Below are 27656 nucleotides of genomic sequence, written 5' to 3'. Positions count from 1 at the left end.
TTACAGTTCATAAGAATTTTGTTTGTGTGTTACACAAACTACAAACTGACAACGGAGACTAGTTTGCGCAAACTGCTAGCCTGCTAGCCTGCACTCTCACCAAGAGACTGTTAGCGGCAGGAAACAATTAGTTCTCAGTTGGTGTTATTTAGCATCTTGTACGTATGATAGTAATATTCCGGGTAAAATACCTGCACCTACTGGGGTGAGACAGAGGAGTTGGAGGTTTAGGACGTCTGAACGGCTAACAGGCGAACTAGCTAACTAGCTAACCGTACCTGCTCCCCTCCGTTGGGCAGCGTCTGACACTTGACCATTTCTTTGAAGCGAATGCTCAACTGCTCCTGCTGCTGTGTGCGTCTCTGAACCGGGAGCAAGGAAGGAAACAACTTCAACACACATTCTAAGAAAAAACACCTCTAGAAAAAAGAAAGAGACCACACGCTTCTGCTCCCTCTACGTGCATTTATGTAGCACATAGAAAGAGCAGAAGTGTGCGGCCTCTTCTTTTTCTTTATCTACTTAAGATTCATTTTGGGTCCAGAACTTATTTTACGGACGTGCGCGACTTCTCTGCTTTGGAACAAAAACACCTCTACCTATTAAACCAACTACTGTGGGAAGGCCTCGCTAGTCAGGTGACGCAAAAGCAGCCTCCTCCAACACGACAAACCACACGGACACACGGCAGGAGTCTAGCGTCTAGCTGTTAGTCGCTACGGGGACACACGGGGGCACGGCGGCTCCACTCTGTTACCTTTCTCCAGGCTGGAACCGGCGGCAGGCGCACCACCGGCTCGTGAACGGGCATTTGGGGCAGACTGGGGGTCAAAAGGCAGTCCAGATTGGGCAGAGATTCCACCTTTGAGGTGGTGTATAGTATCATGACCCAGCCGTTACAAAAAAAAAAAAAAAAAAAAAGGTGAAAGATGCCATGATGAGATTTGGGGGGGGAGGGAAAAAAAGAGGAGAGAAAAAGAAGGAAGTGAGTTAAGGGTGGAGTGGAGTCAGAGCGGGCGGAGTTAAGGTGCGTTCACAGATGATGGGAGAAATGACAGGAGAGGCTCCCGGAAATCATCACGCTGGAAGAGATGTGAGGTTTCTGTGCTTTGACGGGGAAATAATGATGAAAAGAGGACAGCAACAACAAAAAAAAAAGAAAAAAAAAAGAGGATGACAGCAACAAAACAAAACAAAAACAAACCAAAAAAAAAAAAAAACACTAAAGCGCAGCATTACAAATCAAAAGCCAGTGCAAGACGCAGCATTCCTCTCAGAGTGCGAGAGCTGAGAGTCGAATTCTCTCTTTCAAACAATCCCAGCGAGTCTCCCGGCAGCCCACTACTGCTCCATGGCAAGAAAACTCGAGCTCTGACAGCAAAGGACCTTGCAGTTTCTCAAAATATTCCCTCTTAGGGGACCCCGTAACACAAAGTAGGCGATCGCCCGCGGCTAAAAGACACAGCTGTTGTGTTGTCTGGTCTTCTTCAAGCACTCTCCACTCCGTCCTACCTGCCGCTTGAGTCCCGACTGCTGAGCCGGAGCGTTCTCCTCGAACTTGGCCAGCAGCTGCGTGGCCATGACCTTGACTTTGTTGTGGTTGCCCACGGCGGAGGAGTCCATCTTCCTCTCGGCGAGGATGGCTGCGACAGACGGCCTGTCGTCACGGCCGGCCCTGGACACCTCCTCCTGCTCGAGACAGTGGAGAGAAACCCTCTTTTCAGCGACGACAGCAACGACAAAAATCGACTCTCTTCTTGAAGGCCACAGCGCATCGGCTCCGATTCGATCAGCTGGTCGTGAGTTCATCCGTCACTTCGTCACCACAGTCACTCACGTCTTCGGTCTGGCTGGTCCTCCTCCTTTTCCCCAAACCGTCAGACTCCTTCTCTTTTTTGTCCTGTCGACGACGCAAACAATTACAAATCAGTTTTCCACTTCCGCTGCGTCTGTCTGTCTGTCTGTCTGTCTGTCTGCGCCATTATTAGAATCCCTCTGTTGCACCGACCTTTGGGTTCCGTTTTCTGGAGATCGCGATGCTCTGGCCCAGTTTGCTCAGGAAGGAGATGGGAGACTTGGTGCTCGATATGAGCGCCGCCTTCTCCTCCGGACTCAAGTTGTGGTTATCTGAGGATCAAAAATAAAATAGAATAAATAAATGAATCAGAACAAACAAAACAATAAAAACCCATCCAGATTCAAGCCGTTTCCCGATGCACCGTTGCAGCCTCGCTGTAGAGCCCCGTTCTCACCTCCGGGTGGCACTGTGTCCTTAAACATCTCGTAGAACTGGCTGAGGTACATGACCATGGAGAGCTTGTCCGGCTCCACCACGCAGGACATCTCCTTGCCCGTCATGCAGGGCGAGATGCCGAACTCCCTCTCGGCCACGTCGAACGCCAGCTGGTTGTTCTTCTCCAGGTCCTTCTCGTCCAGCGAGTCGAAGTCACTGCGGGCAGGAAAGCGAGAGTGAGAGAGACACACAAGTGGGTACGATCGCCGCCACGCCCGCGTGGCTGCAAAGTGTGCGCTGTGTTTCTAAATTACATTATTATGTCATTAAATACCTCCACATGCAGCAGCTTCTCTCAGGGACCGCATTTAACGCCGCCCCCCCACCTCGGCCTCAGCTGCTACACCGCTTGGTAAAAAATAAAAAAACGGCCCTAATAGCCCATCATGCTAATTTCGACGTTTCCCCCCAGAGGGCAACAAACTGCATTAGCCATCAGCATTAAGACGGTTGCCTGCGTGAGAGCCTAAGTGACGTGCATGCATGTGTGTGTGCGTGTGTGTGTGTGTGTGTGTGTGTGTGGGAGGGAAGGCGGGAAAAGCACAATGCGGGTCGTCTGAGGGGAACTGGAGAGGCCTTTACGACCGTTAGCCGCCACCTCATTTAACGCTGATGTACGACCATAAAAGCCAAGGTGCCGGCCGCCAGACAATAAACACACAAACACAGCAGCAGCAGCAGCACCAGCACCAGCACCAGCAGCAGCACCAGCAGCAGCACCAGCACCAGCACCAGCGGAGTCACTCCTGGCTCGGCACAATAAACAATTGCAACTGTTTTTGTTTTTTTTGTTTTTTAAGAGAGTGAGAGAACTGGAACACGACAGCGAATCTCAACACACACACTCAAACAATCTGAAATGCACTGTAACCTTAAATCTGACCTTTCAACACTCATTACTTCTCAGTTGCGAATCGTTGCTCCTCACTAACAACAAGGTGACCAACCGCAAAAGAATTCCAAACACAAAGTGCCTGATCTATGAAGCGACCATTAAATGATCTGGTTCAATGACATTTTGTATGTAAACACTCCCCTTTGTCTTGCGGTTGACACTACTATGACATCATGAAACGAAGACAATGCCTGATTAAAAAAAGAAAAAGGTCATAGGACGAGGCTGAGTCATTTTTTTCGTGTGCTGCACCCACCACGGTTGCCGTTTCCTTCAAATATATTGCTGACAACCCCCCCCCCCCCACCCCCCCGGCATGCTTCTACTGAAATACCTCAACTTATGACATTTTCCACAAACGTATTCAACAAAAAAAAGTCCAACAAATCCAACTCTCAGCGAGTCGTATCCGAGTGTTTGCGTGTATCCTAATTTGTTTCCCTTGGCCATAACACTGCGCGCACTCACATGAGGTCCGGCCTGTATCGGTCAATCAGGGCACACAGTGCCAAGCCGCTCTTCCAGGACATGGTCAGGTCCGTCACTTTGACGTTCCGGTATCCCTCCGTCTGCCTCTGGCACCAGTTGAGCAGCTTGCTGGAACGGGCGATTGATTCTGAGATGGGGGGGGGGGAAAGAAAAATGTCACTTTCGTGTAGAAGCAGCGAGTTGAACAGAATCCGGACTCGTGTAAAGTGAAAATAAATAGAACGTTTTCCAGGCAGCAGGGCGCTTCATGGTCTTGACCTTTTTTTTGTCATCCGTGGCCACAAGTTAGTACCAGTTTAAACCAGGCAACCAGTAAGAATTAATAATAATAATAAAAAAAAAAACATACATTCTTACACAAAGGGGTAAGGAAGGAAATGCAAACGTTATGGAGTCTAAACATCTGCCATGAAACGAGGAGATTCATCAGGACCAGAGACGAGTTAGTACTCAGGACACACAGAACAACCTCTTTGCTGCAGTCCGCCCGTCAACAAGCTCCACCACTCCTCCACCGTTCATTCCATCCTTTGTCCGCACACGGCAGGCCGACTTTCAAACCGTTAAAAAAAAACAAAAAAACAAACCCAACAACAACCCTTCCCGAGAGGCAACACCATGCAACTTGCGTTACCTTGCAGCTGCTTGTCAAGCAGACTAAAGTCTGGAGTGAAAACAATCCGTCGTTATTGCAACACGTGGGCGAAAATAAAACACTGAGCCGATGGATCGACAGACAAACACCTACCGTTCCTGGCCAACTTGGGGGTGGACGAGTTGATCGCGTTCTCGATCTCAACCCGCATTTCCCCGGACTCCCCGGTGTCGCAGAGGTGCCTCATCTGCAGCGGAGACACGTGGCGTTAGGTCAACGTCAATGCCCAGCGAGCTACAATACAGAGTTATAAGGAGAGCCCACCTGGCTGGGTTTGAGGAAGTTAAGGCTAATGTTGGGGTAGCGTGTGGTGGGATCCAGGCTGTAGTGGCTGAAGTTCTTGCTGACGTTCTCTGGCGTGGTCTGGGGCAGCAGACGGTAAATACTCTCCCTGAAACGGAGCGAAGGCCGCTGAATTATTCAACGCACTCGAGTGGAGTCTTGCGCAAGAGGGGAGTGCGGGGAGAAATATTGGAAATGGGTGAAGAACAGATTAACGCCGGTAGCGAAAATAATAAATACAGAAGTGACAGATAGCAGGGTCGCACCAGTACTATATTTTTACACAACGAATAGAGTACGAGTACTTGCATTTTGGTACCCACCCATGCCAAGGACTTAATAAGGTCATTACACATTACAGAATTACTTAGCAGAACATCTGTGGGAAAAAAAAAAATCTATTTCAAACACATTCCTCAGCATGTTTTTCTAGAACAGGGTCACAAGTTTCACTGTAATGCAAACACAAACTTGACAAAATTGTCATATTACATATACATTGGGTATCGCATCTGGCATGTATTTTATGAGTACGAGTACTCAACCCCGGTATTCGTACCGATACCCGATACTGGTGTCGGTATCGCTGCATTCATAATAAATACATGTATATAAATATATCAAAATTACAAATTAAAAAGTCGCTTGAGAGACTGCAAGTCAGGGGCGGGCAAACTTTTCGACTGGTGGGCCACAATTGGTTCTAAAATTTGACCGAGGGGCAAATTGAAATTTTAAAAAACTTTATTGAAACAACTCTTAAAATGCTGAAAAAATGGATGAAATACAGCTTTTTTTTATGACTTACTGGCCAATAATATCATTTCTTAAAGTTTGGCCGGCTTAAAAAGCTTAACGGGCCGCATATGGCCCCCGGGCCGTAGTTTGCCCATGCTTGCAGTAAGTGGTACTCAGAGGTGGGACTGATGCTTGACACACGCACATTTCCTGGTAAAACACTTAAGAGATAGCAGGCGCGGTTGTGCGCACGTCTGCATGTGCGTGTGTGTGCGTGTGTGTGTGTGTGTGTGTTTGCACTTCCTGACCTTTCAGCCAGCACCTCCAGGGGAGGTTTTCCCTGAGCCCAGCTCTTCACCATCCACCCTGAGTCCATGGCTGCCAGGAAACCTCGAGCGATGCCGGTGCCCATGGGCCAGAACGGCTGCAGAAGAAGAAAAAGAAAAAAAAACAACAGGACCACATTCAATCACCATATAAGGCCAGAGAAAGAATTCCGCCCGGCCGCGCTCGCCCTCACCTCCAGCAGGCTGTCGCCCACCAGCGCCACCAGCAGCTTGTGGCCATGCCGCTGCCGCACCATGGCGGCGTTCTCCGAGGCGTACATGCAGGTGAAGTCGAACATGGCCACGTCGGGCTGGCCGTAGTGGTTGATGGCAAAGTCCAGCGTGGGCAGCTGGTGGTTGGTGGAGAAGTCGGCGGCCTCGCGGGCGTAGGAGAGCAGCGCGGCCTGGTCCACGTTGGCCCTGGAGAGCAGCATCTCCGTGTCAGCGTAGTCCTGTTCGGGAGGGGGGGGGGGGGGGGGGGGGGGGGGAGGAAGAGGCGGGCCGGTGATTTACAGCAGCAGGATTTTTAAGTGAAAGCTCCTTGGGAAAACAGCAGGTGCTGAGGGAAATACGCGATTCCACAATCAGAGCCGCCGAAGAAGTCGCGAACGAGCACTCGGCCGACCGGCAAAGTGAGTATTTGGCAGCTGTCGGCGGCTAAAACTGCAGACAGGCAACTACTAATGACAACAAGCTTGATGACACGTGCAAACACGAGAGACAAGATCTGGTCTGTTGCTGTGCTGCTGCTCCACCACAGGAACCACAGCAGACTCCTGAAATAATCACCCAATGTTAGCTTATTCTAATTACCAGATTGTTGTCATTATATGTCAACACAAGTTCAAGGCCCATTAACTGGAACACTGTTACTAATAGACTGACGTAATATTAAGGTGAAGGTGGAAGGTGGAAGGTGAAGATTTAGTACAAAAGACTGACTTCTAAGGTTTTCTTTTTCTTTTTCTTTTTTTGTTGCATAATTATGGACCCTTCAAGTAGAAAGCACTACTTTGTTCAATTTTGAGAATAAATGTTTGTATTAACTGCAAAGGAAGAAATACAACTGCAAAAATAAATAAATAAATACATAAATAAATAACTTGACCTCATTCATAAAGAAAGTAGAACCAATATCTGATAAATGTTTGTTTTCATGAGACTTCCACTCTCCTCTTGGTCTTTAACAGGGACTGACAAATTTACCGCACTGCTTTTATGGTGTACTCCAACAGAACATGTCCGGTCCAGCCAAACCATTGCATCCCGGCGTGAGCGCCGTTCACATGGCAATCAAAATAAAAGCGTTGACGCGCCGTCCATCACGTGACTCATAACAACAACCTCTCATGATTTTCAAAACAATAAGACGGAGTTCCCCAGGAAGCAGTACGGCACAGGTGGCTGCTATGTACTGTGTAGTATTGCCAACTCCTCTCTCTCTCTCTCTCTCTCTCTCCCTCTGTCTCTCTCCCTCTCTCCCTCTCTCCCTCTCTCCCTCTCTCCCTCCCTCTCTCCAGTCGGGCTGCCCAGACAGACACTTGCGGTTCTCGGGGCCCCCCTCAGACGTGCATCGTCAATCCGCCGCCGTGTTTTCACAGGAGGCGGCGAGAGGTGCATTCCTCCGCCCTCGGCCCTCGGCACTGCAAGCTGGTCTGCTGCCAGGCAGGCGGAGGTGACGTGGGCGGCGGCGGGGAGGAGCAGGGCGGCGGAATATGTGAGTGAAATGGGGGGGGGGGGGGGGAAGAAGGGGAGGCGGTCACTTTGTTGCAGAACTATTTCCTCTCCTCCTCCTCCTCCTCTTCCTCCTCAGAATGAACTCAGTGTCGCTGCTATAAAAAGGGTCCTGCATTGAAAGGGGGGGGGAATCCCGAAAAATTATGACTTTTCCTTCACGTTCCCGTGGAATCCAAATCCCCTCCGGCGACGCAGCTCATCCCACAAAAAAAAAAAAAAAAGCCTCCTTTGGTGTCTTCGGTGGGCTGGAAGAGCACACAGACCTGCTCGCACACGCGCTGGGAGGGTTTCGGAAATACGCACGGTGGAAAAAAACGAGCGTCTCGGGGAAACTAAAACGACCTGAGCGATAATAAAGTTGATGATTTTTTTATTTTTTTAAATCACAAGTCTGATTAAAGAAGGGTTCTGAGCCGACCGACGCGTCAAAGGCTCCTTTCCTGTTTACTGTGAGAAGTGGCTGGCAGGAAGGAAACTACCGTGCAGCGAGAGAGAGAGGGCAAAAACAGAGAGCGTGCACGTACTTGGCACGGCGTTTCTCGAACACTGCTGGCACGGTCTGACCATTAGCGCGATACCGAGGAACAGACAACACGGGAACAAAAGACAGAGAGAGAGAGAGAGGGAGAGAGAGAGAGAGAGAGAGAGAGAAACCCAGAAAGAAGGGCAGATTTACGGCCGCGCCTGCAGGCGAGTGCGACAGGTCCATCCCCGGCAGCGAGAGGGATGGAAACAACGTGCACGCACAAGTACACACACACACACACACACACACACACACACACACACACACACACACACACACACACACACACACACACACACACACACACACACACACACACACACACAGGCCTCGGACCACTCACATGTAGAATGACGCCCTTCTCCAGCAGGCTCTGCTTCTTGGCCGTCATCACAAAGTAGTGCGTGTCGTCCTTGTAGTAGACGATGTTTTCCAGGTCGATGCCTGCGAGGAGACGGAGAGACGGCGGACGGATTGTCACACACAAGCACGAGCGCCTCGCTCATTGTTTCTGCCGTGTCATCGTTAGAGGGAACAATTATGCGTCTCGGAGCACGCGGAGGGCCGTTTGCCAACGGGGAACGTCAGCGGTATATTGTGGCAGGCCTGGCGCCGGAGCCGACGCCGAGCGTTTTTAATTGGACGATCCGACAAATCCGGAGCCTTTGATCCGAGGGGACGGAATCACAAAAGCAGAATCTCGTCAAAGAGGAAACTTCCAAGAAACTTCCGGTTTAAGCTTTGGAAGCTTTCTATTCTGTCGTGGGTACAAAATCTGTCCGGGCTACGAGATTTGTCCAAGGTCTTACGGCAACTCTGTTAGGACAAATTACATTGCGGTCGAAAAGAGACCGTGATGTAGTTTGTCCTAATACAGTTGCCGTATGCGACGTCATCGGCAGTCGCCGCACCCCCGGAAAGATTTTGGACCTACACAAGGGCCCACAATATAGTTTGTGGATTTCGTTTGCTTCCCAGATTACAGAAAAGCAGCTTTGTGGAATTCACTATCAGAAAAAAAAAAAAAAATAGCCCTTTGTTTGCAACTTCCTGCTTTAAAAATAAATAAATAAATAAATAAATAAATAAAAAAATCAAGCATTGATGGCCATTCACGTTAGTGGTCTCACAGTGTGGCATTGTTAATCTGGGGGCAAAATAACTTCCCTCTGTGACATCACAAAGGGTTACTTGCAGAGAGAAAATATAGCAAGCCAAAGAGGTTTTATATATTAAAAAAAAAAAATGAATTTCATTTCTGGGAAGTTTGCTGGCTAGAAAGACCCTTTAAAAGTAAATTTTGCATAAAATGAGGCCTTTTATATCAAGCCGCCACTGACCTGTGGCCTCTCTGAGGTCTTGGAAAAACTTCTGGTTGAAGATGAAGGCCACCCCGCTGATCTCCTCCACTTTGGCCTCGGCGCTCGTGTTCCGGTTGATGAAGTTCGCAGTGATGGCGATGGCGAGCTTCCCGCGGAACTCCTTACGTCGAAAACCTGGAGGAGTGGGAGGAAAAAAAAAAAGAAAAAATTCACGTGGGGAAAATGTGGACGAGTTGGGAGCAGCTCACACACACGCTCGCTCGCGCGTGTGTCACACCGTAAATCCCGAAACAGCGAGGCCGCAAAAACAAGGATTGCGCTTTGTTTCAACAACACGCCAAACCCGACAATTGCACACTCGACGGCGTAAACGCAACCAGATGTTTGGTGCCATGACAGCATAAACAGCCCCGGAGTTTTTTTTTTTTTTTTTTTAGGGGCTGCTGGAGCTGCGAAAGCGTGCGGCGTTCCCAGCGTTCCCACTTCCTATCACCGGAGCGGCGGCGAAGGGGTCAGGGTACTCGGTTCGGCAGGGGGTTTCCTCTCAGAGTGTGTGTGTGTGTGTGTGTGTGTGTGGGAGTGTGTGTGTGGGAGTGTGTGTGTGCAGCCCCCGTACAGGAAACAAACACCCCAATCCCGACAATTCCCACTCAGCTCCAACGGTGGGGGCCGTCCCCAGTTGTCACTCGAACGCAGCGGCCCAGACACAAACACACACACACACGCACACCGTGACCGACGTGCACAACTGCTCATTCATAGAATGGGCAAACGTCACCGCCGCAGCTCCACACTAAGTGAGATCATAATCGTCTGCAGCGGCAACAACGCTTCAGAAACGGGGGGAGGGGCGCAAAAAAACAATCAAGCATCGCCTGCTTTAAATGGATTTCTATCTGTCTTTTCATCAGACATAGGATGAAAAGACAGATAGACATGTCAAAGGTCGGAAAAACCTATGTCCGATGGAAAGACGGATTGAAATCCATTCAAAGCCAAAGACACAATGAACAACAATGAGGAAGAGCTGCGCTAGCGCGCCCGTCCACTTGCCTGGCAGCGTGTTTCGCTTTCCGTCCGCGCCGATGATGACGTCGAACTCCAGCTCGTTGACTGGGTGTGTCCTCGGGTGGATCTCGGCCCTCCAACCAATCTCTGTTTTAAAAAAAGAAAGAAAATAGATTAAAAAATGTATGTATCATTAGAACGGGATCCCCCAGTGGCCACTCGAGGTACTGCAGCCAAAAATCCCATGCTGCCCAAAAAGCATCTTCCTCATAGACCGCAGTGCAAAAATAAACAGCTGGAAAACAGTTGACAGGATGACTGTGACTAAGGCACAGTTTGTAACAAATCTTTCTATTGTAGATTTATTAATCTAGGAATTTTTATCCAGAAAATTCCAGAAAAGAGTTTATTCCCAGCATGACATCACGGTGTCGTACGTGCTGCATTTTAGAACCCATTGTGGCCCACCAGTCAAAAAGTTTGCCTGCTCTGCGGGGTCGCATAATACGGAAAAACTCACTTTCGGATTCTTGATCTTCCGGAGGCTCGATGAGGCCCTTGAACTCGACGTTGACGTGGATCTCGATGCCGAGCAACAGCGCCATTTTGAGCAGCATCAGCTGAAGCTGGCGGATACCTGCACGGCCAACGGGAGGGACATGAGAACCGGAAGACGTGCACAGGGACGGACGCACGTCGCCTCGCGCTCCACTCACTGATGTGGTCGATGGCACCGGCGCAGAACTTCCCGTAGAACTTTTTGGCCCCCAGGCCCCTGAGGTCCTGGATGGTGAAGGGCCAGAGGTGCAGCACGTTGTTCCTGGAGAAGGCGTCTCTCTTCTCCACCAGCACCACCTTGGCCCCGAGCAGAGCCAGTTCGATGGCCGTGCGCAGGCCGCATGGTCCAGCACCGATGATCAGACACTGCCAGCAGGAAAAGAAAAGGCAAATTTGATGCAAATGCGTGAAAGCCACTAGACGCCATACGCATGGAAATATCTGTCAGGACCTGAGGGGGCCCCGAATGTCATATAACACAAGGGCTCGCTCACATGTAGTGCTTAACTCCTTTACTAAAAGCGCATTGGCAAAGAGCCATGATTATCGGCTAGAGCCACACGCATTTCTGTTGGTTATGTTTTTGGTTTTTGGTTAACATTAAAAAAAAAAAATCGAAAATAATACTTTTGCCAGCTAAAAATGAAATGATAGATCAAGTCTTTGGAAGCAAGGATCTAAAAGTCAGCAGAATCAATGCGTCTTCAGTGCTTCATCACTTTAATACTTTTAGCATTTTAACATCTTGTAAATAACTTTATTGTCCAAGTTGCAGACGTCATAAATATGCAAATCATCAAGCTGGCTGCAAACACATAGCTAAAACCTTACAATTAAATCAAGTGTCAAATGTTCGTGGTCTATTTCTAGTTTTACTCCAAAAATATGCTCCGTCAATGATAGAATGTCAAATTTTTGTCTGAGCTGAAGACTTGAACTGTCATTTTATTTTGAAAATAAACATCATAACGTTGCCGTGGCTCCACACTGACCTTTGAATTCACGCACGCCCGCCCCTTCTTGTACTCCTTCTGGCCCGCCCTTTTGTCCAGCTTCACCCAGAGCGCCTTGGCCTTCCAGTAGTTGAGTTTGGACTTGAGCTTGTGGTAGAAGATCCTGGACTCGGTGGGCTTGAGCTCCAGGTGGTCGCAGAGCTCCTGGAAGGCTTTCACCGTGCCCTTAAAGGTGGACGCCTGGACAAAGTTGTCGAAGAGGACGTGGGACAGGTTGACCCCGTCGCCTCCAGCCGCTCCCGTGCTTCCATCCCCCATGGTCCACCCTCACGGGGCTACCGGCGCCCCGCGCCGCCCCCCGCCCCCACCCCTGTAAGCGGGGGTCTGGGTGTCCAGCCCCAATCCTGGAAGACTCTCCGTGAAGTTGGGGCGTAGAGGCGTCTAACTCCCAGCCTCTGACATCTTGGTTCTGAAAAAGAAAACAAGCGGTTCCCGGTGAGACAGAAAGTTTTAATTAGGTGCAAAGTTCTGCAGCTGTTGCATGCGATGGGGCTGGACACGCAAGCCATCAGAGTGGCAATTAGGGGTAAAGACAGAGTCATCTGAGGCCACTCTGTCATTCTTGGCAGCCAGATAACCTCGGGCCAACCTCTGGACTGTCTAGGAATGAGGCCACTGGACTCAAGAAGGCCACTGAACCCACACGAAGCCAAACAGGAAAAGCACAGGGCACCAGTGTCTGTGTGACAGAAATAACAGGCCCTAGACGCAGGAAATGGCCCGTTCATCCTCAAACACTTCCAAACACAACAAAATCACAGTCTTTCGATAAACCGACCCGGCCGACCGAGCAGCGACTCAATGGGGCCCAGATGGTCCTGACCAACTGATCCACGCATCTCGGCCCCGGCACCCAACGTGCCCTCTCAGACTGAGGCGATGGTATATCAATAATAAATCGACTTTGCAGAAGAGAGCCTTTAATAAAAGAAAATACAAATACCCTGCTCCCAAGTTCAGCGGCGTAGGAGCCGGCTTTGTTTGCCCCAAGCTTCAGAACTGATCTGCAAGCGATAAACAGCACTACAAACCTCTTCGATTCATCCTTGGCAACACAACAAGGGTGTTATTTTATAATATTTCTGAAAAATGTCAAGCTGTTCCTATTGAAAGCATTGGCTTGACGTGTGCAGGGAAGGTAGCGTCAGCGTCAAGGCTTCGGTCGCACAAACGCAGCAGCAGATTACAGCAAGACATCACTCTAATCTCCCTGATCAGAATAAAGTATGGACGTTCAGCAAGCAGCCTAAGCCTGCAGAGCTTGACCTTCAAATTCCTCCTGAACAGAATGGAGTTGGATCAACAAAAAAAAAAATGTACATCAGAGATACAGTACACGAGTCCCAAGATGTACACTAGATGTAGAATCAATCTGCAACTACAGCAGGCAATCTTATAATATAGCAATCTCGAATAATCTTGTACACATTCAATCAAGCAGACACACAAACACCCATGGCGGATAAATCACGTGACGACTGCCGGTATCCTGAAGCGGATCGAAAATTTCAATAATGCACAGCCGGGAGTAGATTACAGCAACAAAATGCAGGCACTTCAACTGACTGGCTAGTGCATATCACATTATCATATCCCAATGTCCAGCGCTAATTGAAGCGCTCGATGGTCCTTAATTCTCTTGCCAATCTTCATGATTGGAAACAGTCTGCAGCGGAATCACTCAAATGATAAACTGGCATTTGATGCCCATTTCTGTTCATGCAGAAGAATACAAAGACTAATCAGAGCAGGACTTCGCTGAGGCTCAGTCCCAAATAAGGACTTTATGATATTGATATAAAAAAAAAAAAAAAAAAGATAACGTGGCATCATGTTCATGCAGTGAGGAGTCAAGAACAGAAGACAAGAAAACGAGAAAAGTTTTAAGCAAACACTTTATACATCATGAATGATTAACACAAATGACACGGGCCTTTAGTATGATGCTGTTATCTGGTTGAATCTAATAATTATTTAGTAGACAAAGTCCACAGCCCAGGTTGCCTTGTTTTTTTGTGCCACACAACATAATCAGAAAGAACCAAAAGAACCCCGTGTGCGAAGTAAAGTTTGTACACGTGGCTGCCGCTGCATTTTTTCTTCCCACAGGAACCAGCAGCGATTTGATTCAGTCGCGTGTTGAAACGTGATGGAAACTTTGGAAGAACCTCTAAGGATACATCAAAATAAGTCTGGAATTTATTGCATTCTTCAACCCGACCGGTGCTTCGTCAACATCAAAATATAAAAGAAAAGAGATAGAAATAAGAACAAAAAGGAGGACTGCTGTCACAGGGTGAAGAATAGCAGGTAATTTCCAAGTCCTCATTCAGGCAGAATGTCATCTTACATTTAAAAAAAAAAAAAGATTTGACTGCAGAAAAGGAGGCAGCTTCAGCAGTGGAAGTCTCAGATGAGCAACAAGTCGCATCAGGACAAAATCAAAATCTTTGTTTCAAGGATCAATTGGAGTCTTTCGCTCGACTCTCCCTGTTCAAACCTTAACTGGTCCCCTTTCCTGGACTTGTCATTTGGACTTCTAGAAAGACACTGTTTAGAGCAACACGTCGTGTAAGATGATAGCCTCGCCTTTATGACACATCTGAGACACAGAGGGAGGGAGAGAGGCCGCAGCAAACACCGAACACACTTTGAAGTCTTGAGAGGCAACCTGGGTGCGTCCGCCGGCAGAAAAGCCGCGTCACAGCTTGCGTGGTCGGCCCTACTCCCCGACGCTGCCCATTGGCAACCCTAAACCTGCTCTATAATTTGAATTGTAGTCGCCTCCCACAGAGACCCATCTGCCCACTCAACACACTGCGCCATATGCTTCTGATGGGAGGGGAGAGACCGCAGTCGGGGAGGCAGGGGGATGTCGACCTAATATGCAGTTGTTGTTTTAAATTAGCTCCATTCTGAGTCCAACTCTACGTCCGAACAACGCGTGTACACAACGCATGTCTGAACATATTCCAGTGCTCAAGGAGCATTAAAAAAAAAAAAGACTTTCAGAAATCCTCAACGATGTCTTCCCGCAGTCGCCGCGGGGCCAAAAGCATTACCTCTTTCTGGAATTACAGCTGCTTGTTCGAGCAGATGCTCTGCAGCAGAAAAAAAAAAAAAAAAAGATGCCTTATTGCTTTTAGATTGCTGTCAACATGCACAGGCAAGCACATTGAAGACACGGCGTCATCTTCTCCACGCCGTACGTGGGAAGGACGTGGATTACATGCGAAATCACGCCCAATCCTTTTGCCTTGATTGGGTGTTGATTTGGCTGCAAGAGCTATGAAATGAAAATAATATCGTCCTCTTTACATATACATAAGTACGTGTGGATTGTGTCTCCTGACATCTGGGTGAGCAGGATTTCACACATTCTCTGCAGATATTACACACATCCGCAAGAGCCCACGCGGCGTGGTTTTATAGACTGGCGGCATTGCGTCATCCTCTAATCTAAAAATAAAGCCGCAGATTAGGTCAGGGCTGCACTTGTGACGGCGCAACTTCTGTTATGACAAGTGGGTAACAAGCGACGAATATGAGCGGCCTCGAAAAATCAGTGGGAATTCATTCTACGCAGGAATAGTCCAGTCATTTATGCACAGCGTAAATTGTTACACCATTAACGTTTTGTTGTTTCCCTTTGTTCACAGCTGAACAATAATCCGGAACATCACTTGGCACTGGTGATTTTTGTTTTGCTTGTTTGTGAGAATTTTTCAATCCAGGATTAAAGCCAATGAACTTTTACCTGAGAAAAGCCAAACAAATCAACCTAACCAAATTTCCATCCAGACATCCATTTTCTATTATTGGGGTTTAGGGTTAAGGTTAAGGGTTAGGTTCATTGCAGGGCCACGGAGAGACAATCTCTTGCACTCAACCGATAGCCAATTAGCGTCACATGCTTGTCTTTGGACTGTGCGAGGAAGCCAGAGTACCTGCACAGATGAGAACCCACGCAGACACCGGGATACCCAGGAATCAAACCTGCAACGAACTTTCTTCAGTCTAAACAGATTCTAGAGTTTGATTATCAGGGCCTGTTTTGACCATCATCTTCCAAGAAAGGATGCAGTGCATTAAATTGGTATAAATGCCAAGAGAAGGCTTAATGTCCATTAACTCCATTCTTCATATAAATAGAAGGTCTGGAAGGAAACAGGTTGACAAAACCCAGCAGCTGACTCATTTTAATGATCTTGAAAACAACATGTTTAGCCTGCATTAGCCTTCAGTTGTGTAATGGCCAATAAAGAGAGCACTCTGGAGACGGAGGTAATGTCTTGGCCCATCCCAACCATCAGGCTTCTTGGCAGCGGAGAGTGGGTGGGAGCTGTGATACGATCCTTCCATCCCATGATGGAGATGTTTCGAGAAAAAAATGGGTTTGCACTCCGAACGTCCGATTCCATCAAGGCTGTTTTAAGACCAGCTCCGATTCACCAGCTATTAACTAAACTCCACATGAGACTTTGTGGCTCGGGTTGCTTCTTCCCATTTCCTGTACAACCACTGTTTTGGCCGGTTTCTTAAAAGGCTATGATCCCATGAAGATCCCCCTCGTCCTCCTCATTATGGCCGTCACTCGAGATGCCTATATTACGGTTTGCCTGAAGTGCCAATTAGACAGATATGCAGCAGCAGGTGTGGTCTATTCACAGGCTGCCCGCTGGCTGTAAATAGATCTCGCAGTCAGCACCAGCGCAGTTATTAACTGTGGTTTGTGTGTGACATTATGACAACAATCAGAAATGTCTGATCTTACATAATGATGTGAATGACTAAAAATGCTATAGGGGTAAACAACATTTTTCTTCGGACAAGTTTTTGGACTAAGAAAAGGTTACAGATTAGTCTCTGCATTGATTAGCTGAATTAAACACCAGGAGGCTTTTATAATTTCAATTACATCTAGGTAAAGTTGTCTGATCTGAGTCCTCGGTAGTGAGCGTGCAAATGAAACGTAATATTTATTTAAGAGGGAGAATCGACTGCAGGAAATGGTCCCTGTTCATTACCAAAGTGGTAATATAAAACCACTTTGTAAATTGGCAGACTACCTGATGTGTATCTTTGATACTGGCAATGTACTGTTTATTCAGAGCAAACATAAAACAAAACAGATTCAATCAATATAACTCAGGGTTTACACAGTTATTGCAACCTCACATTCTGACTGCAACCAGGCTGCTAGAAATAACATTAGGTTGGTACTTCATGAAAGGATACTTTGAAATTCATTGTCATGAAATTCCACAAAATAAGGGCAATTCAGAGGCTTGGGTGCAGCTTTGAAAACTCAACTCAACCTTCAACTACAAAAGAACCGCTTGCAGAACTAGCTGAGGGTTTGGGTGTTGGAGAAAAGGCAAACTAGTAACCGTATCGACAAGAGTTTAACATTTCATAGAGAAAAAGAAATGGCATTTTCAATATGGCACTTTGCAGTAATAGGACGCTTTCTTAAACTACCAATAACCTTCTGAAGTCAGAACAATCATGTTCTTACAAATGTCAGCTTTATATAAGAGATGGTATTAAAAGAGTATGACTGGTTCCAGTTTGCTCAGTAATGCTGCCAGAGCAATCACAAACACTTCATTTAACGTAACCCTGTTGTATTTCCGAGTCTCCTGGCTACAACTATGCTTCCTGCAACCAAATTAGACTTCTTCCAACCCCGTTTGAGAGATTTCAAATGGACTGGTTTCAAAGTGAAAGCGGTCTCTCAGACGGCTCATGGGGATATTTAGTGACGACAAAGGGTCTTACGAATGAATTTCATACCTTGCCCAGTACGTGAGCCTGAGCCCAGACAGCCTGTGTATGGTTTCCAAACACGGATGCTCAGAGGCGCCTGCCAGCACTTGCACAGCTATTTGATTTTGGAAAACCTCTCAAATCCCAAGTCGAGTGCCACCTCTCCCACCTTCGTGCCTTTCATAACAAACACACGGCAGCTATGAAGACATAAACGGGCGGACCACAAAAATCGCTGATGCTTTGTTTGAACAAAACAGCTACAAGCAGCCTCACTTACACAAGCAGGTTTTAACTAATTCTATCACTGCTGATAAGATGCGTATTTTTACACTCTGGGCTTTGTATTTTCATATTCATCATTTTGCATGAGCTAGGAAGTGTAATCTGAGCACGGCAGAGGGTTTTCAGAGATCACTGTGGAACAGAGGCACGCAAAGGATGATGCCTCGGGCTGGCTTTAGGACCCGTTAGACTGTTTTCGTATGAAAAAAGAGCCAAATTAGGAAAACGTGATTTTTTTTCTTCATGTAATCAAGGCCGAAAATAAAGACCTTTATTTCCAAATAAAAAGTAACACAATTTAATTCTATAAAAGTCTCTGCGTGTGTTCCAGCTGGAAGGATAATGGACAGGAACCTAAACATCTGGGCCCAGACATTTGAACTGCTGTTGTAAGCCTTAGCACATTTTAACACAAAGGGAAACCCACAGTATGTTTGCTTTTCTGGCAGGCCACCAGAAACCAAAGGAGAACTCTGAAGCCCCACCCTCAGTCTGTGTGGACGGCTGCTGAACGTAATGACCAGGAAAAGCAGATTCATACGACCGGTCTGGAACCACCTGAAACAAACACATGTATACCTGGATCATCATTTAAAGTTTGTTTGTTGCAGATTGAGCAACACCAAATGGCTCATTTGTCACAGTTTCACCGCTGACATGACGAGAACCAGGCAAGCTGCCGGCCGCCGCGCAAAGCCGCGACGGGACCTTTCAACGGTGACACACAGCCAGCGCGAGCCGTAATCCTGTCAGATCCACACTTGGCTTCCTCTAATCTGGGTGCGTGGGCACGGCGGCAGTGGGCAGCTCAGATGGTAAACAAGTCAGGTCGGTTGCCGGCGCGGGGATCGTGACGTGAGGGACTCGGCTGAATGAGCTGCTGGCAGTTCTCACTACAACAACGCCGACGAGCCAACACCCATACCTACACCTGCCGATCGCCTGACCTTTTCTCCAGGGCTCAGGCGTCCTCCGATTTGGACTTGTGACAGCCTGCCGGGGCTCAGTGTCGATCGCATACTTACATTCTCACAGAATCTGCTGAAGGCGAAAGCCTGGGTTGATGCAACTCCGCCAGGAGAAGGAATTTACATGTGGCCTGAAAGACCCAAGGAACATTCTTGCCTAAGGTTTACTGTGCAATTTGTCCACCGTCTCAGACCAGAGGCAGTCAGTGGGACAGTAGCATGGCAATATTTTAATATTTTGGTCTTACGGCCGTGTGTCGCCGGGTGGAAGGTACAAAAGTGATCCTCGTCACAACCTTGGGACCAAAGACATAGATAGATAGAAATGACCATCTCACCTCCTGTTGGGATGACTTACATCAACTCAACTAACAGAAATAAGAATGATAGCTTTATTTTTGTGCACTGGTATCAATAGGCGGAAATTCAGTGTGCAACACACAGCAAACTTCATGGCATACCCTAGTTCATCAGGGTATGTCATGGAACAGGATGTGACTTACAAGATTGTTGGAATTGCATGGTCGCCGGATGCCTCCTACGGCAGTTTAACCCAACAGACAGTCTAGACAAACGACAGATTAAGGAACTGCGTGAACCGTGCAGAACATCGGCCCCATCCAGTCCTCAGGGAACTGAACACCTGCACAGTACCAGGTACGGCACAGAGAACTTTGAAACAGAAATCTGGAAACGGGTTCCTGCTACAAACTAAGGCTTTGATCTGGGTCACAGGTCACAGCTCTCTAATTGAGTGTTTAATAAAGGCAGCAGAGGTCACATTTCACCACTGAATGGAAACATGCAGTGGTTGGCTATGAGCCGTGCTTCAAATTAGAAAGTTTTTTTCTGAATCAAAGTTCCTTGCAGAATTGTGGCCCTAATGAACAGCTACAACACAGAAGCATAGTCTCCGTGTTCAACGCAGCAGATCATATTAGGGAATGCAGCGCATTTTTGTAGCTTTTAAAACGATGCACTGACAGGCTTTCTTTTTCAATGTGTAAGTCTTTAATGAACTACAAACAACCACGTAATCTGTCCGCTAGCAGCCAAATGTTAGTTTTTCATTTATTATGTGATGTTGAAAAGTGACACAATGAAAAAGCACACCGTTAATCTGAAAACCAACAAAGAATTTTGTTCTGGCAACCACAGCTGGAGACAGAGACAAAGCCCAAGAGTGACGTCACATAATAGTGAAGTGTTATCTTGTTTTGATTTCACAGTATGGAACGGCCCAAATAACACAGTACAGTGTAAAAAGAAAAGGAGCATTTTGAGGTTAACCTTTGGATGTAGCCAAGCCTGCACACTTGTTTTTGCCAAGCTCACCAACAAACTAATGTTAAACATTAAATTCAGATAACAAAATGCTAAGCTAATCCTTAAAACAATACATTTAAGATAATAACAATGAAAAAAACTTGATTATGCTTTTTCAGGAAAGGTCTCTTGCCTGATGCAAGCAAGCTATCTTCCTAAAGTACAAGAGTGCCTGAATAACTTCTAACTGGTAATGCAACTTGAGGCTTGCTCGTCGACCTGATGCATCTGTTCATACAGAAGTGCTTTTCACCGTGACACTTATTTTTGAATGAGATTCACAGGCTATTCAAGTCAGTAAGTGGGGTATAAAGAGCAGGCAAAGATCCATGGATCCCGGAACCCACCCAGCTTGCTTCCAGCCCACAGAGAAATGAGCCGTGTGTAGGTTTGTTCTGGGAACGAAAATGTATTAGCGGGATTGTTTCTCCATCAGGCTTGCCAGAGAAGAATTTGTCTCTTGTCTACAGATAACAAGGCCCAACGGCTCCTCCGCACACAGCCAGAGACTAAATGTGAAATATGATGTAGCCTCTAGAGAAACGAACGCTCGCGTAAAAGGGCCCAGCTTCAGAGAAAGGTCAAAAGAAATAGGCTGAGCAGCTGTTGGACGCGTTCTGAAGTACAACAGCTGAAAGGGAGAAGCTGTTTTGTCGATTTCAAGGTGCAAGAAAAAAACAAAAAAAGACCAAAGTAGCTACAATGACGGCCAGATCCACCTGAAAGATACAATCTAAACACACAAGGAACCTTAGATAAGGCTGCGAGGGCTTACCTAAGGCTAATATTTTGTAGGACTGTAAACTAGCAAATGAAATCAGCGCTAAACAATGTGATCTTCAGGTGTAAAAACAAAGGTTGAAGAATTAGATTCCACCGCTGAGTGCAGAAAGTAAAAAGCTGATCTTGTCATGATCAAGGGCCCACTCAGTATGGTTGTCAGCAGCTCATGTACAGCTTAAACAAATAGTCACATGGCCAGAGGCTCTGTTTGAGTAGCACAGTTCTCAGTCTTGCAGCCTCAATGTTTGGGTAGCATTGGGTACGAGTTTGGTGTGGTGAGAATGACATTCGTGCCGCACAGAATACGGATTGTGTCTGCGGCCATGTGGTTGAAACACGTCTGACCTTAATGGAGAATCTCTGTTGTGTATCCTGCAAAAGAATGTCCAAATGACAAAGCTCCAGCTCTTTATATACTGTAGAATCATCATTTGAATCTAAATTAAAATACTTACACATCATCCACAATAATTGCAACTTTGAATTGAATCACCAGTTTAAATTATCAAACTTCTTCATCTGCAAATCTGCAAATCCGATAAAGCACAACCTTTCAATATAAAGGAAGAGGTTCTCATGGAACTTAGAGGGGAATGTTGACATGGCAAAAATCACACACAGGTGGCGGTTCAAGAGTCCAGTTTGACAAACTGATCTTATGACAGTTTTACAACCACCCATGGAAAATGGATCGACACTCCAAAGCTTTGACTTTGACATATGAGGAAAAGTTAGATTGCGTGGCTGCGCTCAAGTGTTCTAGGGTCAGCAGACCGGTGAAACGTAAACAGTCTTATTGGCCTGACCTCAGGAATGCGTTTGTCATACTGGCCTATTTCTGACCTGCAAGGTAGAAGAAACAGCCAAGGCCTTTAAGTCTTTAATCCAGGACTGTGAGAAATTGCCAAAGCAAATGGACTAGGGCCACACTTAGTGCTCATGCACACAACTTCAACGGGCGGCTTTGCTCTTTCTTAGCCCTTCAAATCCGATCTGACCAGCACAACATTTCCAAGTTACAAATTGTTTTGATAGTGAGGGCTGGCAGCCATGTGGAATGCAAATTCAATCTAAGACTTGCAACAAGAATTTTATCTTAATGTCGGTCTTGAATTAGGCTCAATCGCTCCCTTGCTACATTAGCCTCCGTGATGATAACATCCAGTTACATCAGAGAGGATTTTTCTGAACTGATATTACAAGTCATTCATAAATTACATATTACTACTAAATTAACTCTGATAAAAATGTGTTTAGTGTCATCAACCTGTCAACCAGAGCTACAGACAACGGCTGACCGCAGGGTTAGTCCATGCAAACGTCATGCTTAGAGTTATATGAAAACAGTAACACTCTCACCCCAATGGAATCTTAATAGCTGCCATTAGGCCATTTGGCTTTACGATACCCATTCGTGTCAACAGCCTGGAATTGCAATAAACCGGTCACATCATCCAGTAGACGACACAGCTGAGGGGCAAGCAAGGTATCAGTCCATCAAATCTCCATACAATAAGTGCCTCCAGCAGAGCATCTCCCTGAAATCACTTAGACATACCATTAGCATCTAGTGAGTTGTCTCTGTGAGCACTTCCTGAATAGGCTGCATGCTTTTTGGTGGAAAAGGTTTATGGAGCCTGGCCCTGCGAACTTCTGATGAGTCAGCAGCAGCCACACGCAGTCGGATGCAGATGCCAGTGACAAAGCAGGCACTGCCTGAAGAGGACTTTCGCAGGACACAAGCGTACACAGGAACTCACTCTTTCCATGTGATGCATCGTCATCGCCAGGTCAAAGTCGGCGTCACACCCACATTCAAAACTTCCATGGAAGTGGATGATGGGAACGCATCGATAAATTGAGCTCTTATCTAATTCATAAACTTTATGATGAGTGGAATCAAGTCGGGCTTCCATGATATGCGGTTACAAAATATAATGAGTTTAAACAGTGACCTGCTCCTTCATTTTGCCGTTGGGTCATTTTGTGCTCACTCTGCATAACTGTTGAGGCGTGCCAAAGGTCACGGCCTCGCTGGACTCTCCTTATACCCGCATATGTCACCGCCTCACGCGTGCGCGCCCGTAGCTCCTCGGCATGGCGGAACAGCGCCATGACAACTGCTACAAAAAGACATCTTCTGGCACCTGTTGCCAGGCAGATCGCACAAAAGCCTTTTTTTTTTTTTTTTGTTAAGGTCGTTGGGGTCATTTGCGTTCTCTCTGAAAATAAAAAGTCAGCCTCCATAAGTGCCTCTTTGGGCCGAGTCAGCCACCAATGCAGACATCCTGCCTCGTCTCTGCTCCACGTCCCGATCCCTTAAGAGGGAAATTATGAGTAATGATAAACCACGTGGCTCGCCGGAGGCTGCACATCTCAATTAATGTCTGCCTGCCTGCCCCTGGACTGGAGAGACGTCCCGAGCGAAGCACTGAAGCCTGTTTCAACATCAGAATGTGGTGGGCGATAATGGACGAGCCGTCCGTCGGTGCGCCGGGACACTCGGCGGAAAATGTCTCTTGGCCTCGTTAGTAGATGCTTCACCGAGTGAGACGCAGACTCCTGCAGCTGTCTTGTTGACATGTGTTTCAATCTGGGATGGTCGCGACTGCGCAGCTGTGATACGCTGCCGAATGACTGACGGTCAGTCATTCAACGAGGCTAATCCAAAGTAACAACCATCATCGCGAACAAACAAACAGTCGGGAGCCGCGAAAGGAACTGACGCAGCTTGCTTACATGCACGTAGCACCAAATGAAATGTGTTGCAGCGACTGTACGCGATTCCATGGTTACATGACTGTCTGCATGATTCAACTTGTCACATAGATGACTGAATGGAAACAGGAGGGAGAGGAAAAGTATGCGGCCTGTCTGTTTCACATCTGAACTCAATGCAGAGGAGAGGAGAGAGACGCTAGCTTGAAAGGCGGAGGACGTGGAGCCCATTGACAGCACTTCAGTTGCCTCAAAGGGAACACTGTGCAGTTCAGAATCATTGCAAGAGATAAGAAAAAAAATATTGTCATGTGCAAAGAAAGTATGCTCCACACACACAATACTTCACATCAGCGATGACAATAAACCATGCGTCTAACACCATGAAGTAGAAGATACGTCATCAATAGCTGGCGGGCATATTCGCACACTCACGTGTGGCACTGAAAAAAAAAAAAAAAAAAAAAAAAAGACATCCGGATAGTGTCACTATCAGTCCCATAAAATTATTAAACACACAAACCAAAGAGACGGTAGCCAAAGAAACACTCACCAGCCAAAACTTCCCGGGAAAATACAGAATAACCACCACGACATTCCACAGGCTGTCCCCCCCCCACCCCAACTCCCCTTACATCTGCACCAGGCGGGCTGCCGTCTACCCGCCTTGTGCAACCGCATGCACGGGTTAATACACCATTTATTGTCAGCGCACTTCGCTGATGAATCACGTCGCACTTTAAGCGGAGAGCAACGCGGTTCCGGACCTCCCCAGTGGCTCCACGAGAAGCGGCAGACCGTGACACCCCCCCCCCACCACCACCACCACCACCACCTCCCGAACATGCAGCGGTGCAGCCGGCAGCAGGATCCAAGGGTAACGTTCAAAAATGCACCGTGTCCCTCGCAAAAGGGAGCAGCCACATCTCGCCTTACCTTTCCATAAAAAAAAAAAAAAGCACTGCTCGTGTTACGATAATCCACTCATGCGGGGGCGGAATGGATCCATGTCAGCGTAGGGATCCGGAATTCCAAATTTAGACGAAAACAACAACAACAACAACAAAAAAGGACAACAAACCCGAAGCGTAGGTTGTGTGTTAATTCAGCGGAGCTGTGGTGGCGGTGGTTCGGGTCGAAGCAGGGAGCCACACACACAGCCAGTAGAGAAGGCAAGGCGCAACTTGAAACTGACAGGGATCGGACCGAACCAACGGCGAGGCAAGGAAGGGAGGGCGGGAAGGTCTAATAATAGCAGCGCTTTAGCAAAACTAGCGTCGCTTTGGGTTCACGCGGCCACGCGTCGCCTTGGAATAATTGTACGGCTCAAATGTAGGTGGAATTCTGGTAGGAGGCCGCGCTGCTGGTCGAAGATGTGGGGGTTTTCTTGAGGCCACACGGGGACAAACCCCCCCGCCGGTCAACCAGGAGCAGGCTGCGTGTTTTTGACTCGGTTTAATCCGATTGGTCTCTTCCAGAGTGACGCGGCAAGGCGCTGCTGCGTTCGCATGGCGTCAGAAACATTAGAACCGCGAGACACAACAAGGGAAAAGGCGGCGGAAGGCTTGGCGCAATGTTGTGTTTCGATGTGAATTCGACTTGTCCCGAGGACGTCGACACCCGAGTTGTTAAAAGTGTTTTTTTGACGATGAAATAACCAATAGTGGATTTTAAGTGAGCCGAATATTTTACATCCTTCTCATTGATTTTCGATATGATTGTTTTGAGAGACTTTTTGGTCAGGTTTTAGTTACAGTTTGATTGTTTTGTAGATTTTTTTTTTTCTGAATCATTAACAACGTTATAACTGAAAATTGAGTATTTTTTTTTCAAGGTTAAGTACATGTAATGTTGTGTTTGGTAACACAAATAGATAAATGATGTGACGCCTTTATGGGGTGTTCATTAACCAGGAGAGGTATCAGTGAATCCATGTGTCCTTTGTGTGATCACGAGCAATTTTTTTCTTTTTTTTTTTTTTTTTTTACAACTGTGTGTCCAAGCACTCCCTTACTGAAAGACTGTGAGCCACAGAAGTAAAGGCCGGACTTTTTTTTTGTTATTTTATAGGGAGCTCAGTGAGAGGCACAAGATAATATTGCATTTAAAAAAAAACGGAAAAGTGAATTTTCCACCATATGGCCTTTTTGGGGCCCCAGGATCAAGTTTGGCGGGCTAAGAGGCTAAAATATAGATGACAACAATCTCCATTGTTAAATGTGTCTCTTTTCATAAAGTAATAAAGTCACCAGCTGTGCTGCTGCTAGAGTCAAAAGAATTGCAATTGAGGCCAGCGCTTCTCCAAGCTCACACTGTCACCAGCGTCAGATGAGCACCGTGTTTGGGAAACGTCTGACTGGTTTGCGTGACATAAAGTCATTTTCAATTCCTCAGTCTAGGTCACACAAAAATATGATTCCCTGAACCTCAAAAAAAAAACAAAAAAAACTTGTGTTTGTTTCGTAACAGCGCGCAGACACGGACTGTGCGGTCGTTTGAGACGGGCTGAAGTTTGCCTTAGCAGAAAACCACCTAAGATGACAACTTGGGAAAATTATAACTTCCAAACAATCACACGGGGAGAAAAAAAAAATAAATAAAAAAAAAGGACAGTTGAACTCCACTGCTCCCCACAGACAGAAATATGCATCGCAGATACACAATCCCCTCCTTGTGCGCCAAGTACAAAAATATATTCCGCTGACGGTCGAGCCGTCCACCATTGGAATTGCAAAGAATCTGTGAGGCTTGAATGACTGGGATGTTTGAGAGGCGGCGTTCGAAAAAACGGGGCTGCGCTGAGCTCGCTCTTATCAGCTGTCGCAAGGAGGAGGAACCAGCCCGGCGCTATCTGCGAGGCGGCCCACCTTCCCAACACCTCCTATCAATGGACAGACGGGCTTTTGTGCCCCCGTGCTTGTGAGAGGCACACGGAGGGACACACTTGTCGTTTGTGACGCTTAAAGCGCGACGCGACCAGTTGCGCAGCGTTTGTGCAAGAACAGGCTTTGGGCAAACTATGGCCCGGGGTCCATATGCGGCCCGTTAAGCTTTCTATGTATATGTGTTTCTCCTCTGAGGTGGCTCACCAAAACACTCCATCCAACTGCTCCAACTACGGCCCCTCTGTCACATTTTAGAACCCATTGTGGCCCCACCAGTCAAAAAGTTTGCCCACCCCTGTGCTCGATGATTTTTTTTTTTTTTTTTTTTTTTTAAAGTTGGAAAACTTATTAGAATGAACGAGGAATGAAAAAAGGAAAAGGGAAACAAAATAGTAGCTGGTAGCAAGAAAACTGTAATGTCATTTCAAAACAGTCCTTTCTTTTGGATGAAGTAAGTCATACACTGAGTACCTGAGTTAAATATTCAGGTGATTCGGATTATGTGCCGCTTACGGGACATTAATACCGCACTCCGTCTCTGACACGAGTCGGCCAGATTAGCTCATTTAAAACAGCAGCGTTTTGACAGCCAGGAGTTGGAGAGCTTCACTCCCTCCACCTCCGCCACCAGGGAGGGAACTGAAGGACTCCCATCAGAACAAGCTGTCCTAGATAGACTGGCACGCATTAGCCAATTAACACACGCGCATACGCATGCACGCCGGCGCAAAAGCGCAAGTCCGTGCACGCCGGATGCCTCTCGGTAAAAAAAAAAAAAGAAAAGAAAGAGCAGTAGACGGATCACAGAACCATCCCAGAAGGTTTCAGCCGTGTTATGAAACAGCGCGCGATTGTTCCCACCACACCTCTCCGCTCACTTGTCCTCGGGCATCCGCTGGGGATTGGCGGGGGAAAAAAAGAAAGATGAGTGAAGCATGCAGACAAAAGGTGACGCACGTTAGCAACACAACAAAGGAAAAGACACACGGTGACATGCCAGCGCGGGAGCTCCTGCATCCTGAGCGGCGGCGCATCGCATCCGCACACTCGGCCATGATGAAGCCAATCAGAGAGCAGCAG

At 47.2% G+C, this 27656-nt stretch overlaps 1 protein-coding gene across 1 annotated transcript in view; it reads right to left on the bottom strand.

Moving 5' to 3' along the window:
• The window catches only part of mical3a (microtubule associated monooxygenase, calponin and LIM domain containing 3a), a 61229-nt gene extending 36159 nt beyond the window's left edge, over nucleotides 1-25070 (bottom strand). The window contains exons 1-19 of the mRNA XM_076042681.1: nucleotides 24773-25070; nucleotides 11822-12251; nucleotides 10988-11195; nucleotides 10792-10908; nucleotides 10317-10418; nucleotides 9282-9437; nucleotides 8285-8385; nucleotides 5873-6130; nucleotides 5661-5776; nucleotides 4597-4723; nucleotides 4426-4519; nucleotides 4312-4341; nucleotides 3657-3804; nucleotides 2253-2449; nucleotides 2009-2127; nucleotides 1838-1900; nucleotides 1513-1689; nucleotides 758-862; nucleotides 279-362 (exon numbers count right to left, since the gene is read on the bottom strand). Coding sequence (XP_075898796.1) covers nucleotides 279-362; nucleotides 758-862; nucleotides 1513-1689; nucleotides 1838-1900; nucleotides 2009-2127; nucleotides 2253-2449; nucleotides 3657-3804; nucleotides 4312-4341; nucleotides 4426-4519; nucleotides 4597-4723; nucleotides 5661-5776; nucleotides 5873-6130; nucleotides 8285-8385; nucleotides 9282-9437; nucleotides 10317-10418; nucleotides 10792-10908; nucleotides 10988-11195; nucleotides 11822-12100 — 2481 coding nt within the window. The 5' untranslated portion in view covers nucleotides 12101-12251; nucleotides 24773-25070. The remainder of the gene's footprint in view (nucleotides 1-278; nucleotides 363-757; nucleotides 863-1512; nucleotides 1690-1837; nucleotides 1901-2008; nucleotides 2128-2252; nucleotides 2450-3656; nucleotides 3805-4311; nucleotides 4342-4425; nucleotides 4520-4596; nucleotides 4724-5660; nucleotides 5777-5872; nucleotides 6131-8284; nucleotides 8386-9281; nucleotides 9438-10316; nucleotides 10419-10791; nucleotides 10909-10987; nucleotides 11196-11821; nucleotides 12252-24772) is intronic.
• Between the last annotated feature and the right edge of the window lie 2586 nt (nucleotides 25071-27656).

This window comes from Nelusetta ayraudi, unplaced genomic scaffold (genome assembly GCF_046127955.1).
Source record: "Nelusetta ayraudi isolate G7.1 ecotype Tasmania unplaced genomic scaffold, CSIRO-AGI_Nayr_v1 ptg000071l, whole genome shotgun sequence".
In the NCBI taxonomy this organism is placed as follows: domain Eukaryota; kingdom Metazoa; phylum Chordata; class Actinopteri; order Tetraodontiformes; family Monacanthidae; genus Nelusetta; species Nelusetta ayraudi.
Note: the sequence above shows the minus strand (reverse complement) of the source record. Positions and strands in the feature narration are given on the sequence as shown.